Genomic DNA, 16,467 nt, shown 5'->3' with positions numbered 1-16,467 from the left:
TGGACTTTGAAGACGCATGAACTCAGGATACAAAAAGGAAATGAGCTAAGGCATGCTTTGCAAACCCTCACTGTGATCAACTCGCGCCCAGAAAACTATGTCCCCACTGTGGAAGGACGTGTGGATCCAGAATTGGCCTCCACAGTCACTTATCACTTACAGACTCACAGTTAAAACTCACTGTTCATGGAAGTCAATCTTACTCGGCTATGAGTGACAGAAGAGGAAGAAGAAGAAGAACCCCCCACCCCCCGGAGATGAAGAAAAAGGGAAGGAATGCTACTTACAGCCTGCCCATTTTGTCCACGAAAAGATCCCACCCTCCTCACTAAAGTAACTAACTATCTAAAGTGCCCACCCAAGCCTAAATCTGACCCCTACCCCAACCCCTGCCCTAAGTCTACACCTAACCCCCGTCCTAACCCTACACTTAACCCTAACTACTCTATGTACAAAATATATACAAACTCTGCACAGATGTGCAGAAAAGACAAAAAACAAAGAACAAAAATAATATAATAAAGAACAAAATAAAATAAATAAAAGTGTTAAAAGAAAAGAATAAAAGAAAATGAAAATAAATCAAATCAAAAAAATAAAATAAAAGTAATAAATCAAATCAAAATTAAAATAAGAAAATGGAAAAATAACAACAAACCAAACTCCTCTCCTCTCCTATTCGCCACCAACCACCACCAACCGCCACTAACTCCTCTCTCTCTCCTCGCCTCACTACAAACCCACAATGGCTGCCTGCAAGTCAGTGGCTTTTAAAGGAGAAACAAGAGATGTCACAAGGGAGGGCAGGTCCTTGTCACCGTGGCAACCCCCCCCCAGACCTGGCCCCACCTGGCCCCTCCTGAGTGGTGATGCTCCTCTGTCAGAACTCGGAGGCACCAGCTGCACAGAAATCCTTGACCTCCAAGGGGGGTGTAGCATTTCAAAGACCGCAGGAGAAATGTGTTCCTGAGCATATGCAGAATCCTTTTCCTCTGGTGAGGTGTGAGGAACCTTTGGCCACCCCAGCATTTGCTAGATTGCAACTCCTGTCAACTCCAGCAAGCAGGAGTTCAGCAACATCTGGAGGGCCAGAGGTTTCCCCCACCTGAGCTAGAGACTGTGCAGGTATCTGTGGATTCCGGAGTCCCAGAATTTGCCTTAGGTCTCCCTCCCGCCACGAATGTTAGTGACTTCACCTGCTTGATGCTGAATAGGAGGTGACTAGGATGAGATGGCTAGCAGGTACTCATCCTATGGCCTGACTGACTTGCTTACACAGTAAACGGGAAATGAGTACTCAGTGTGTAATCTTATCACAGTGAAGAACGGTAGCAGCTTCCCCAAACCTCTTGCTAAGCAGCAAAACTGCTGTTGCGCCTGTAGCTGGGCTGCATCTTCATTTCACATCCTTCTTCCTGCAGCCCCATTCCCCAAGGGAGACCATCCCCACATCCTTCAAGGCAGGCTAGGCATCTCCATAGCGCAAGATTGGACCATCTGCTTGGCATGCAGGTCTTCCTTCCTGGGGGCTGGGAATTCCTCCCCCTCCGAAATCCTGGAGAGCTGCTGCCAGTCAGTGCAGGCTAGTGGAAGAAAGATATTGAGCATCTGGAAAGTGAGCAGAGGAGGGTGACCAGGATGATGAAGGGCCTGGAAACCAAGCCTTATGAGGAACGGTTGAGGCAGTTAGAAGCCAAGCCTGATCCATATTATAGATAACATTAAACAGAACTGTGCGTGCAAATAAACAAAAGGAAAAAGGGAGGGAAATTATTTTGCAAAAGGTTTATGATGGAAACTTAGAGCTGACTCATCCCCATCCTTTATTATTTATAGAGTGAATATTGCAGTTGTTTTATAAGGGATTATAATTTTTGACCGGAATGTAACTGAAATTCGTAAGATTTTGGAATGCAGAAATAAAATCATCAACCATCAATTCTACCACATGGGAGGCCACCTAAATTATATAATTTTGTATTTGAACAATTGGTATTAGTAATTGTATTATAATTTGGTACTGTATTGTTATAATGAGGCTATTATTGGATTGAAATTGAAAATTAAAAAAATATCAAATGTTAGTCCATTTTATTGCTTTGCAAGTGCTTGCCATTTGCTAATCAGCATGCAAATCATATCCAATTGTTAATCATTCAATCAGTCATATTTTACTGGATTTTGTGTGAATTACCATACAGTATATTCAATTTTCTATTTTCCCATTTCTGTATACATTCTGTATTGTTTGTAATTCCATTTCATATCATCTCCATTTATCATTTCTATTAAGCTTTGTATCAGAGCCAAGAGATTTGTTTTTTCCTGCAAACACCCCCCCCCCGGCGCTGAAGGGGGGAGGGGCATCAAATTCCCCACAGATTGATGGGGGGACCCTGTGGATTTGTGCTTTTTATCAGATGTGCAGAATCCTCTAATCCCAAACTCTCTAGCCCTACAATTGGGTCTGCCATGAGAAATCCGTTGGTTTCTAAGGTGCTGGCTGGCTCTTTTTCTACGTTTGCTGCCGGGGGTGGGGGGTGAGCCTTAATAATATCACTACCCTTCTGCATTCTGTGAATTAAGCAGGGCATGGATTTGCAAGCATTTGTAACTTCTGCCACATAATTTTCAGGTGGAGCTCAAATTGGGAGAGAAAAGGGGAAATGCAGGCTGCTCTTTCTACCGTACGTGGGTGGCACATTTGGTGGTGCATGCAAGTTTAATGGTGGGCCATAACATTCAAGGCAGACACGTGGGGGACCTGTCTGGCCTAAGTAGGGAAAGGAACCATCAAATTTGCTCAGCAGTGAAATTGACCTCATAAAACGTCTCTGGCATGGGAGCACATGAATTCCAGAGCCAGGGGCGCATGGGGCACATTAATGCTTCACAGTCTGTTGTTTTTCTGCTGAATTCACATTTGGAAATATGCCCAGTTGCAAAGAGCACATACCTGCTTGTTTCCAAAGGAGTGCTCAAATAAATTAACAAGTCCTCAAGCAGGCAGGCCTTTTCCAGTCCCCACATCAGATAGTCTCAAAGCGTGAGGAAGCCAGGGCAAATTTATCAGCAATTTCAGCAGAAGTTGTGTCTAAAGAGTGCTGCAGCTACCTTTTGACTGACAAAAATTCTGGCAACTTGGCTGAGTGTCCTGGAGCATGCACAGAAATCCTTGACCTCCAAGGGGGTGTAGCATTTCAAAGACCGCAGGAGAAATGTGTTCCTGAGCATATGCAGAATCCTTTTCCTCTGGTGAGGTGTGGGGAACCTTTGGCCACCCCAGCATTTGCTAGATTGCAACTCCTGTCAACTCCAGCAAGCAGGAGTTCAGCAACATCTGGAGGGCCAGAGGCTCCCCACACCTGAGCTAGAGACTGTGCAGGTATCTGTGGATTCTGGAGTCCCAGAATTTGCCTTAGGCCCCCCCCCGGATGTTACTGACTTCACCTGCCTGATCCTAGGATGAGATGGCTGGCAGGTACTCATGCTATGGCCTGACTGACTTGCTTACACAGTAAACGGGAAATGAGTACTCAGTGTGTAATCTTATCACAGTGAAGAACGGTAGAAGCTTCCCCAAACCTCTTGCTAAGCAGCAAAACTCTGTTGTGCCCCTTCATTTGCCTTCTCCCACCAACCCTGTGATCATTGTGTTTGTGTGTGTGTTTGTACGCACACACTCATGCACAACCTCAATAAAGCCAGGCAGTCCCCAATCAATAAAGTGATGAATGGCCACTGGCCACCTGCCGCAGTGGGTGTTTGGAGCCGACAGTATCACTCACTAAGCAGACTGAACTGCTATATCAGGCAAGAAAGAAAGGAACAAACCCTCTTGCACCCAGCAAGCTGGAACATTAGGCCAATGTGTTCTGGCTTGCTGCAGGTCAACAACTCACAGAAGATGAACATCATTGACTATGAGCTGAAAACACTCAACACTGACATTGCTGCTCTACAGGGACAAGACTTGCTTCGAATGGCAGCCTCAGAGAGAACTACACCTTTTGCGGCAAGGAGTGCATTCCGAAGATTCACGGCGTAAGATTTGCAGCGAGGGACTCCCTTCTGTCTTTGATCGAACTGCCAGCTGAGGGCTCAGAGTGCTTGCCTTCTCTCCATCTCTCTACTACCTCCATTCCAGTTAACATATTGAGTGTTTACGCTCTGTGTGCTCTGATATGCAGATCAAGAACAAGTTCTGCGAGGACCTGGACCAGGATGTCAGGAGCCTGCAAACACTTTCTTGGTAGTGGTGCCCATCCTGTGGAATGCCCTCCCAGCAGATGTCAAGGAAATAAACAACTATCTGACTTTTAGAAGACATCTGAAGGCAGCCCTGCTTAGGAAAGTTTTTAATGTTTGAAGTTTTATTCTGTTTTTAGTGCTCTGCTGGGAGCTGCCCAGCCACCAGCTGTTCTCCATCATCTTAAGCCTTCCTTCTTAAAAGATATATTTTAAAATATATTTTTTATTTTAGTATTTTTTAAAAATAGTATTTTATTTTTCATAATACAATAAGATAAAAGAAACAAATCTAAATAAAAACAGAAAGAAAATGAAAATGTGAATTCCTCTCTTACACAGAAAGTGGTGGACCCAGCCAACTTTCCTTTCTTCTCCCAGCCTCTCCCCCTGGGTCTTCCCTATCTCCCACTCTGGGTCCTTCCATCCATCCACCACCTTCATGTGTGTAATCCTCAATAATGGCCCAGAATAGAAGACCTGCGGTGAAGGTAATAAACTGAATTACAAATAAAATCTAACATATCTGACCTTCTGTGAATTTGTTCCTGACAATTTAACTTTCCAAGCTGCATTGTGGGCTCTGCCTGCAACCCATTTAAGAGACTTGGTTCTTCAAATTGAGCCATCCAATGATTCATTACCAGCAATCTTTCTTCTTACTTACAGGGTTTTCCTTTTTAACAGGCTGCTAGAGAAACATAATCACCCTTAGGCACGCCAGATGTGGACAATTTTACAAGTAGAGTTTAATCAGTTCATCGCTAACAGCAGAGGGAGTCAGGACCCCAAGGTCTGTAAAGAGCAGAGTGATCAAAGATGGGGAGGTATAATCAATCCAGGGATGCTCCTCTGTAAGTGCCTTACGCTGATTCAGGGTGTCAGCTTTGTACTGGAAGAAATAAGAAAAAGTGGTGAGTTGTCATTTTCTGTTAAAGGACACCTTTTCCACCCAGGTTTGGCAGCATGACTCAGAACACAGGATCACAGAGCTGAGAGGCGCCTAAAGGTAATCTGGTCTAATCACCTGCCCATTCAGAAATGTTGGTTACTACATCGTCCCTAATAGGCAGGCACCCAGTGCCTGCTTTAAAAGCTCTAATGAACAAGAGTGCCACACCTTGCAGGAAAGGGAGGGAGCTCGGGGGCAGAGCGTTGGTTTCGCATGCAGAAAGTCCCAGGTTCAATTCTTGGCTGAGAGTGTTGCTTGCCTGCAACTTGACCACAGTTTTGCGGACAGAAGGATTAATAGTCTGATTCAGACTCAGGCAGGCTGTTCCATTGTCAAGAGTGCTCCATCAAGAGGGTCCTTCTGACATTTTGCCTAAATCCTTTTCCTTGTCATTTGAACCCATTGGTTTGGGTCCTGCTACAGTATTCTGTACATGTGTAACATTCAACACACACATGCCCAGACTGCATAGTCTGAACACAGGCTGACAATGGGAAGCTACCTTACACCAAGTAAGACCCATCTAGCTCACTGCTGTTGACACCACAAGTGGAAGAGGATGAAGCAGCCCTTCCCCTGCACTTGGACCCAGCTCTCTCCCTTGCTGAATTGCGACCGGAGGAACTTGGTAACTAAGATCTAATGCCTGAGCTTGATTTTCTTCCTGCTTCCCACAAAACCTTTCCCTTTTATTGTAAGCACGAGGGGAGGGACTGTCTTTATTTGTAAGCATTTGTATGCTACTCTGGGAGCCTATTTTGGCCGAAGAATTGGGGGGGGGGGAGTGCTTGAAATAAATAGCTGAAAGAACTCTCCTCAGCTTGAGCTGCAGTACTGGTTATAATAAAAGGTGGGGTTTTGCTTAGTTGACAACTTATATATTGCCCTTTCCACAAGTTACAGGGCAGTTTACAACAAAGCAAACAGATAAAGATATATAAAACAGGTAAATTATTAGAAACACGTAACAACAATCACTGAATTATAATTATTAATAGCGGCAGCAATCAGTGGCTCCTCAAAATACCTGCCAAAAATAGGCAAGTCTTGCACAGCTTCACCCAATTCAGATGCCATGGAGAGACAAGAACTGGGCGTCACCCACCCATCATTTATTTCTCCATTGAATGCACATCCTGCCCTTCCTCCTGAATCAGTCCAGGGCAGCACACCCACCCACAATTCAAAAACAAAGCAGCTAAAACATTAGAAAAGCAATTACAATTAAAAACATCTAAAAGCAGTGACCATTAAAAACAACACTTCCTCCGACACCCTCAGGGTTGGCAGGAAAAGGATTCTTCAGCCCCTTAATGCCTGAGTAAACATGAATGTTTTCAAATTCATTCTGGAAGTTGATAATGAAGGCGACAAATGCACCTCAGTGCCCCAAACCCCTGGACGGCTGCCCCTTATACTGGTTAACTTCCAAGATCGGACATTAAATTCCTCAAAGGTTTCCACCCAATTGCAGGCTACAGCATTTTGAATGCAGATAACCAGGAAGCAAAGTTGGTTTTACTTTACCTTAAATTTATCTGGGACATCCTGTTGGTTCAGAGGGAAGAGTCTTACAAACTTGAAGCTCTCTGCCACCACGTAGAAGGGCTTGTTCTGAGCTTTGGCGCACACAGCCATTTGATTTGTGCCAATCTGAAGAAGCCATGGGGCGGGGGGACATTATCAGAACATTATGATGATGAACCAAACACCCCTTTCTTTATGATACAAAAGAAACCCCAAGGGTAATATTCTGTCAAAGCCGAGCGCAGTGAAGTCCTGTTGGAGAGATTTACAGTGCAGTCCTATAATACATGTCTACTCAGAAGAAACCCCCATTGAGTTTAATCAGGTTCCCACGTAAGTATGCTACAATTTTATACCTATAAGCTACTGTGAAATAAATGGATTTCCTCCTGAGTCGACATGCCTAGGTTTGCACTGTAAGGTACATGTTTCCCTCTCTCACTGAAAATCAGTGGAACTTCAAAGCGCTTAACTGTATCCTGTCTCATGCTTCTTGCATTTTACCTGCAAGAAAAATAACCAACTCCCTTGATTAAGATCTCAAAACCTTTGAGAAAAAGGGTATGTTCACATATAAGCAAGCCTTATGTTATGCATGTATGGTAGGATTCCACAGAAGCCAGAACATCCATACGTGGATGGATGTGTGGGTTCACATTCTAGCTTTCTATTCTATTTTATTTTTAAAAACAAATTTCTGGCCCTTGTGGTTGTAAAGAACACAGGTTCCACTCAGAACGAATATAAATAGTTCCTACTCAGATGACTGAGGAGCAGCTAAATGAGTTTTCCAGTGGTCAACACTTCTGTTTTACATAGTTCTTTGCCACTCCCCTTGACTAGCAAAATTAGAATAAATTATGTACAGTTATGCCCCATATAAGTAAATAGGCAATGCAGCAGCCTATTTATTTTGAACAATATATACAGGCTGCAGAATTCTAACATTTATTTGGGACAGTTGGGAAGAAACGAGAGGGAATGGAATCAATCAAACAAACAAGTTTTTACAAATGAAAGCCGACTAGGATGTTTTCGTGTGTGTGTTGGATGGGAAAAACTAGGGAACGACAAGCACTTTCTTCTGCTGTTCCTGAGCTTCTTCCTTAAATAATCTGGCTAACCAATGGAAGAAAGCAGGATGTTGCAGAAGACGGGACTTTTGTTTGGATCTAGCAGGACAGCTCTGGAAAATCAGCTATTTCCCAAACTGTGTTTAGGGAGCCACGAAAAATCTGGGCAGACGCATATTTTACCTTGTTAATAATTCCTCCATTTTCTACCACTCCTTCGGCACCAACTATCACCAGGTCCACTTTCTCCATGATGTAGCTGTTCAGAAGGAATAAAAACAACTCAATTCCTGTTCTATCCAAGTGTGATGCACAGAGCCCACTCCTGTTACACTTAAAAGTAACACCCTTTCAGCTATACCCTCCCCTTGCCACTTGTTTTACACTTGGAAGAGAAACACAAGATTAGCCATGAAACAGCCAAAGAGCATAGGAACACAGAAAGCTGCCTTATACCGAGTCACACCAGTGGTCCATCTAGCCCAGTATTGTCTACACAGACTGGCAGCAGTTTTTCGGGGTTTCAGGCAGGGCTCTCTCCAACCCCCACCTGGAATCTCAGGGGATTGAACCTTTGACCTCCTGGACCCCAGGCAAATGTTCTCACACTGCGCTATGGACAGCAACCTTGGCTTACTATTGCAAGAACCAGCCCTTTAAACATCAGGATCCAGCAGGTTCTCTTCCTCTGCAGCCCTCACAGCATGTCACTATGTCCAGCTGCCTTTCAAAAGGCCAGCTGCAGCACTAACCACACAGACTTACCCAACGGCAGCATCCAGGATGATGGTCACAGGAATGCCAAGTTTACTGAGTGCCTTTGCCATCTTCTGCCTGTGTAATTGTTAACAGTTTTTTTAAAAAATAGTTTTCCCCCCCTCAAAATAGTGTTCTAAAAATTAACAGAATAGCTCCCGGTATAGAATTGTTTTTTTCTTCTCATCATCAGCAACTCCTACCCCGCCTTTTGCACTGAGGATGTTGTTTCAAGAAATCAGGTCTAGATGCTGCTGCAGAGCTCTTGAGGGCAGCCAGCGTGCTCGCGACACCTGAGCGGCTCCCGAGCCGCCAAGAGCCACCGAGACCGCCGCTGACGCATGGGTGCTGGGGGAACCTGGTGGACCGGCCGGGGAACCGCTGCCCCCCCTAGCGATCGCACCAGGCCAGAGCCGGGGCACCCCGCCATTGGGCGGACGGAGCTCCGAGGCCCCAAGGCCTGTGGCAGCCCACCCCGCAGTGCGCCGGTGCTCTGGAGGGGAAGAAGGAGAGCCCCAACCTCGTGGCCGCTGCTGCCGCCACCCCCCCCCACCCCGGATGGGGAGATGAAAGAAGGAGAGGTAGGTGGGTAAACAAAGGCCGCAGGGAAGCACGAGGCTGAGCCTAGGCCCGGCCCAAGCCCACCTCCCCCTCCATTAGCGAGCCAAAAGCAAACCAGAGCTCAGAGAGAGGCCCATTGGGAGAGGCCTCACTTTTGTAAATTTTTCAATAATTTTACTTTTCCTCTTTTCTTTAAAGAAATCAGGTCTAAACAAATTTACCAGAGAGCAAGTCCCAATGAACTCAGAGGGATTTATTTCTAAGTGACATGCTTCACATTGTGCTGCTGGAGATTAAAAAGAACTATGGAGCTCCACAAATGTATTCCCCTGCTGACCAATGCTGACATCTCCTTCCACAAGTCTTTTGAGATTTGCAGAGAAACCTTTCCACAAAGTGAAACGGGACTCCCCCCCCCTCAAGCCCTCTGGCTGCTTTCCCACTGGTTCTTCCCTTCACTGTAGCCTGGCATGAAGCAAGGTTGTTCTTCTCCACCCCCAACCTCCGGTTCATGCAGAAAAGTAAGGGGAAGAGAGGCAGTGTTGGGTAGTGGTTAGAGCAGGCTTTCCCAAGGTGGTTCTCCTAGATGTTGTAGGAATCCAACTCCCATCAGCCTCCAATTGCTAGGAATGATCAGAGTTTAGTCCAACATCTGGAGGGCACCACGTTGGGGAAGACTACGGTAGAGTGTTGGACTATAATCACAGAGTCCCAGGTTCAAATCTCCACTCACCATGTGGCTCACTGTGAGGTCTTTGATCCAATCACCATATCTCAGCCTACCTTACCTCACATGGTGGTTGTGGGCAGAAAATTCCAGGGAGTGGGAGAAATAAAACCTTGCATACTATTCTGATTTCCTGGGAGGAAAGGGGGATTTAAAACATGGGGCACGGGGCAAAAGTCCAACCTAAAAAAAGTTGGCAAATCCATTCACCAAGACCTATTGATTCTTGAGCCGCTTTAAATCAAAGTGATTTACCAGCTGCCGAATCTGCAGACTGATCTGCTGCGTGCTTGTTCAGAAATAGGTCCCACCGTGTTCAATGAGACTTACTTCCAAGTTCAGTGTGCAGAGGACTGCCTCCTAAATTCACAGGAGGGTAAACCTTTACAGATAAAGACAGATAGCAAATGGCTTCCTCTGTTTGCACAGAGCCTCATGCCCCTAAAATAGAGAAAAGAGTAGTCCCATCTACTTGCCCTGCTTGATCAGGCTGTGATTCAGTGATGTAGACACTGAAACGTTTCTTTGCTTCCACGGCGGCTTCTAACACTCGCAGAACCACTTTGGAGTAAGCGTGCGTTAATATTCTCTGAGGAGGCAAGGCACAGGATTCTTCAGTTTATTGGGTGCCACGGAAATCCACTCAAGATTCTGTCAAGGCTATAGTAACATCCATGAGGTTGGAAGGGATCCTGAGGGTCATCTAGTCCAACCCCTTGCGACGCAGGAATCTCAACTAAAGCATCCATGACAGACAGCCATCAGCCATGGATGCAAAACTTAGGAATGGGCTCTGTGACCAAACAGCTTATGTGAGGGCAGTGGAACCTCTTCTGGCCTCGGGGCCCTGGCAAATGCCCAGCCTTATCACCCTCTGGCGCCAGCCCTGTGAATAGCCACGGTCACAGAATCATACTACCGTATCGTAGAGTTGGAAGGGACCCCAAGGATCATCTAGTCCAACCCCCTGCAATGCGGGAACTTTCTGACATTAAGAGCTGTTTGACGGTGGAACCGACAACCTCAGGAGGACTCTCTCCTTTATTGGAGGTTTCAAAGCAGAGGCTGGATGGTAAGTTAGTCAGGCTAGTTATATAGTAAAGTTGCATCCTCCATTGCAGATGCTTCCCTGAGTGTGGGGCGTGGCTAGAGGACCTCCAAGGTCTTTTCCAGTCTATGATTCCATGCCTGGCTTAGCTTAGAGATTTATAGGATACAATGTTTCTGCCTACCATCTGTTTCTGCACATGCATGGAGCATCTGTGGGATACACACAAGACATTTCACTCTACTTCTTTGCCCTAGTATGACCCAAGCTCACTTACCCCGCCATCTTTGACAAATGTGTGGCAAAGTTCGGCAATTTTGCTCCTTGAATTAGAGGTTCGAGCGAGGAAAAGCATCCCTCGCTGAATCATGATATCTTTGCATTTGGAATAGTCCTGGAAAAAGCAGCACAAGAAACAGAATTAGAATATCTTCCAGTCATAATCCAGTGGAGTCCTTTGATTAATTTTTGAGAGATACATAACAGTAAAAATAACCCATATTAGCACTTTACTGTTATATGTTATATGCACAACAATATAGTTTCTTATTTTGTATAATTTCAAAGTGAAATGTTTAACATGTCTAGGTGTGCATTATGTAATTTGTACTGTTTCTATAGCTATATCAGTTGGAAAAGGAAAGAAAAAATAACTAGTGAAATAAACTAGAATATGCCCTGGGTGTCAAGCTTAGCATAACTTTGTTTAAAAGCAACTGCTTGGTAGCCATAGGTGATAAGGAATTGCATGCATGCAAGATACTGAGCCAGCTACCAGAAGAAGGAAGGAGCCCATCATACCTCTACAACCAGCACAGAAATTTATTATTAACTTGATATATTTATTCTCCTCCCGTCAGCTCTCGGCTGGTTTTTTGTTTGGTGCAGGCTAGTAACTTCTATAGGCTTACAGTATTTACAAGACTGACTTAGCTTTTTTAAAAAAGAGAGAGACAGAAAAAGTGCTGAAGTTCATACATCCTCTGAGTCTTCTGAGGTGCAGAGTGATATACAAACTTTGCAGATGCTCCAGAGTCCTCTTTCACTGTTACCAGCACATAATTTGTTCCAGTGCTGGTCCCTGACATTTAAAACTGGTTCCAGATCATAGCAAGGAAGTAGCTACGTATTTATTTAATTTCTATACTGCCTTTCATCCAAGGATCACAGGGCAGTTTACAATGTAAAAACACAAAAATACATAACATAGGAACAAACAAAAACAATACCCGCCACAAAAGGCCAAACATTGCTCAATTAGCCAAAGGCCTGGGAAAGAGGAAAGTTTCTGTCTGGCTCCTAAGGACATGTATCCAAGGTGCCAAGCGGGCCTCCCTAGGGAGTGCATTCCACAAATGTGGAGTCACCGCAGAAAAGGCCTGTTCTTGTGTTGCTGCCCTCTGGACCTCCCATGGAGGAGGAACACAAATAAGGACCTCAGATGATTATTGCAGGGTCCGGGTCAGTTCATATGGGGAGAGACAGTCCCTGAGTACTGAAGGCAAATGTGTTTCATTGCAGCTTGTGGTCCTGCTCTGTATTGCCTTCATCTAAAAACCAGCCACAGTGTAAAGAAAACTACTACCAAACAATTGCCACCCTTTATGAAAAGTTAAGTGAAACTTACTGGATTCTCCAAAGACGTGAGGCTGATGAATCTTAAGAAGAGCTCTCCCCCAGAAGAGACAGCAACTGAAGAGTCAACACCAGAGAGAATTTCTATTGCATGTTTGAGGTTTGCTCTCAACCCTTGAATTGTCTCACCTTGACAGAAAGAGGGAGAGAGTAAGCTACTAAATGCCCAATGACAACATTGTCCAGGGGTGTGCAGATTTATAGCTTACAGGATCTACGTATTAAGTTTATATCCTGTCCTTCCTCCCAGGGCAGCAAATAACAAGTGATAAAGAATGAAAGACATCTTTAAAGCATATTAAAAACAATTCCAATACAGATGCACACTGGGACAAGAACCCCATTTAAAAAGCTTGTTGAAAGAGGATGCCTTCAGTAGGTACTGAACAGAGACAGCACCTGTCTAATATTCAAGGGAGGGAATTCCAAAGGGAAGGGACCACGATACTAAAAGGCTTTATTTCTACATTCACTGTGCAGAACAAGCCTTCTGATGTGGCGGCATCTGCAAGAGGCTCTCACCAGCAGAACACAATGGCTGGCTGGGTATATAAGGGGTATTAAGGTATCCTGGTTGCAAGCTGTATAAGGCTTTATACACCAAAACCAGCACCTTGAACTCAGCAAGGTGGCAGCAAGTTTTACTATAAATCAAAGGTTCCCGGGAAACCAGGTGCAAACTGGTAGCTCCACAGCTCAGCCCACCCAATCTGATTGCCTTACGTGCCTTTGTCCCTCTTCAAGAACTCCAACAGGACATTGATGGCTGCCACAGCAGAGGCAACATCTGGCTCCTGCGTAATCTTGGTTTTAAAAGCTTCAACCAGCTCTGAAAAGAAATGGGGCAGGATGAATATCTAAGGTTCAATTTCAGCATCTCCTGGTTGGGCTGGGAAAGACTCCAGTTAGAAGACCGAGACAGTAACTGCCATACAGTGTAATCAGAGGTGGGTAGTCTATGGGCCTGTAAATGTTGTTGAATTCCCATTCTCATCAGCCCCAGGCAACATGACCAGTGGTCAAGGGTGATGGGAGTGGTAGTCCAATAACATCTGAAGGGTCACAGGTTTGCCATCCCTGCTGTGTAGGTAATACCAAGCAAAACAGACTACATAATGCTATGACATAGTAGGTTCTCCTAGTATAAATACAGCCTACACAACTGCAGTGACAATACCAGCAAATAACACTTCAGAATTTATATATGTATAATGCTTTACATCCAATAACATGCATTATATTTATTTATTTCATAACAATTATACACTACTTGCTTGTAAAAAACCTCAAAGCAGTTTACAAAAAGATAAAACAATAAAATCAAGAAAAAATTACTGACAAGCTGTCAGGGCTGGTGTGCAGCTTCCCACGACCAAAGACCACCAAGGCTCAGTGATGGCTTTTCAGATTTTAATACTATATACATATGTACAGTTCAGAGTTCAGAAAGACATGACCACATATTCCGAGTCAGAATCCGGAACTGGCGCGCGTCTCGATCTACGCCAGCAAAACAACCTTGGCCCACCTTGTTTCCTTGTTTGCTCCTGATGCTTTCCCCGTCTACAGACCTCAGGGGAGGGAGCGGGGCCAGACCCCTCCCCCTAACTGCTAAACCAGGCAACCCCAAACTGCGGCCCTCCAGATGTTTTGGACTACAATTCCCATGATCCCTAGCTAACAGGACCAGTGGTCAGGGATGATGGGGATTGTAGTCCAAAACATCTGGAGGGCCGAAGTTTGGGGATGCCTGTGCTAAACAGCCTCCTCGATTCCCCCACTTCCGATACCTCCCCTGCTGCAGTACCTTCAGACACCTCCTCTCCCGCGTGCACGTCGGTAGCATCCCTAGACCCCTCCGCCTCACTCAGAGCCCTTGCGCCGCCTTGCAGCTCGCGCTCCAGCCAGCCCTCCTCTTGCTTGGCTGGTGCCCTTAGTTCCTGTCCCTGGGCGAACTCGCTCCCCTCCCTTGGTCCCCTGACACAAACATACTTAAAAACATACAAATTTAAAATAGAAAACATTCAAATTAGCTCAACAAGCCTACCTCAACTTTATAGCTGTCACAGTAAATGACTCAGTTCTTACAAGCGCAGAAAGGGTATTATGTGGCACCTGCAGTAGTACCAATTCCGCTGATCAAAGTGGATAAGGTGATCTCTTAAGCGCTTTATATATGAACTAGCTGCCCGGCCACGCGTTGTTGTGGGCTTTTGTGTTAAGTGGACCCTTTTCTGTTAAATTGACCTTCAGAGTCTCCCTTCACCCCTCACCTGCCCTGTCCCAACCATGACTCCCCTACTGTAAATTTCAAAAATAAGACTCCCCCACCCATGCGTGTTCCTGAAAATGTCCCCACCCCCCACTGCTTCGGCTGACTCAGGGTCCTACCTCCCCCCATGGCTATGGGGTTTCCCCCCTCCCTTTGTTGTGCCTCATCCCTGTGATTCCCCCACCCTGTGAAAGGCCCATATTCTGTTTCGTTTTTGCCTGTGGCCTACTGGGCAATGTTGCGGCCTACTCAGTTTTCCCTGTCCCACCCCACCCCCCACTGGTTTGGCTGACTCAGGGTTCTTCCTCCCCCCCCCATGGCTATGTGTTTCCCCCCTCCCTTTGTTGTGCCTCATCCCTGTGAAACCCCCCCCCCATTGTGAAAGGCCCTATTCTGTTTGTTTTTTGCCTGTGGCCTACTGAATGGTGCGGCCTACTCAATTTTCCCTGCTTGGCAATGCTGCGGCCTATTGAAAAAGCTGGGCCTTGTTGCTGCCAAAGGACTGTTTTCAGTTGGTTGCTGTGGAATTTTGTGGTGTCATCTGGTAGCGCAGCTTTGGAGGCAGCAGCGTGCGATCTGCCTTTCTATTGGATGCTGCTGGAGTCTTCAGAGCTTCTGGTGGTGACATCTAATTTGGGCGCCACTTTTTTGTGTTTAATCATCATTTTAGGTGTGAAAGGTGTTTTTTTGGGGGGGGATTATGCCAGATCCCTCCCTGATGGGCAAGGTACGTTGTGGCCAAATTTGTTACATTACGGTTCAGCAGTTACAGAGAAAGGCTGTGACCTCCGTGCGCGCAATGCCTACATTTTCATATATATTATAGATAGTAACACCTTGAACTTAGCCCAGTAGCAAATTTGCAACCAGTGCAGACCTCCGAGTACAAGGCCTCACTCCTGTCAGGAATCGTGCTGCAGCCTTCTGCACTAACTGCAGCTTCTGGATCAAGCCCGAGGGAAGCCCCATACTGAGCACATTGGAGTAATCCAGTCTTGAAGTAACCAGCACATGAACTACTGTGGCAATATGCACCATATATAATCATAACATTTATGCAGTAGGGAGCCTTGTGACACATTTCGTACGGCTTTTGCGAACTTTTGTGCTCTATATACTCTTCAACAGATGATCCAGGTGTATATACGTGTGTGTGTGTTTGTGGAACTGATAACAGCGGAGTCAGAAGGAAAACAAATGCATAAAAGCACAAACAAGGTAATTACAGTACCAACAGTGGCCATTCTCACACGCAATTGTTGTTGCTAACACCAACATACGTTTATATCTGACACTAAACCATTTAATATTATTCTGTTTCCCCCTCACACACACACATATAAAATACAAATTTATTTGGCCACTGATGGGTATCTCCTTTTTTTGTTGCTGTTTTGATGACAAGAGTTGGGGACATACTCTAGAAAACCGAAGAAACAACAACAACAACAGTAATAATAATTTACCAGCTGCAGCGCACAACACTCACTGCCTCACCTGCTTCGTTCATGGTAGGAGAAGATGTCACCCAAACCTTCCCAGCTGCTCTCCCGATCCACGCTGCCTCTTGGGCGGAACCTCCGCGCAGCGCCGCTTGGCCTTGCCGGAAACCTTTCCATGCTGCAGTTACTTCCGGGGAGGGGAAGCGGGAGGGGAAGTGGGAAAAGT

At 45.5% G+C, this 16,467-nt stretch overlaps 1 protein-coding gene across 1 annotated transcript; it reads right to left on the bottom strand.

Moving 5' to 3' along the window:
• Positions 1-4,973: 4,973 nt before the first annotated feature.
• EIF2B1 (eukaryotic translation initiation factor 2B subunit alpha) lies at positions 4,974-16,388 on the bottom strand. Its single transcript, XM_060269467.2, has 9 exons — positions 16,297-16,388; positions 13,255-13,356; positions 12,520-12,656; positions 11,170-11,286; positions 10,317-10,433; positions 8,566-8,630; positions 7,984-8,059; positions 6,728-6,853; positions 4,974-5,140 (listed from the first exon to the last, which is right to left on the bottom strand). The coding sequence occupies exons 1-9, from the start codon at positions 16,307-16,309 to the stop codon at positions 4,985-4,987; spliced, it is 909 nt and encodes a 302-aa protein (XP_060125450.1). The 5' UTR covers positions 16,310-16,388; the 3' UTR covers positions 4,974-4,984.
• Between the last annotated feature and the right edge of the window lie 79 nt (positions 16,389-16,467).

This window comes from Zootoca vivipara, chromosome 16, assembly GCF_965207765.1.
Source record: "Zootoca vivipara chromosome 16, rZooViv2.hap1.1, whole genome shotgun sequence".
NCBI classification, from domain to species: Eukaryota; Metazoa; Chordata; class Lepidosauria; order Squamata; family Lacertidae; genus Zootoca; species Zootoca vivipara.
Note: the sequence above shows the minus strand (reverse complement) of the source record. Positions and strands in the feature narration are given on the sequence as shown.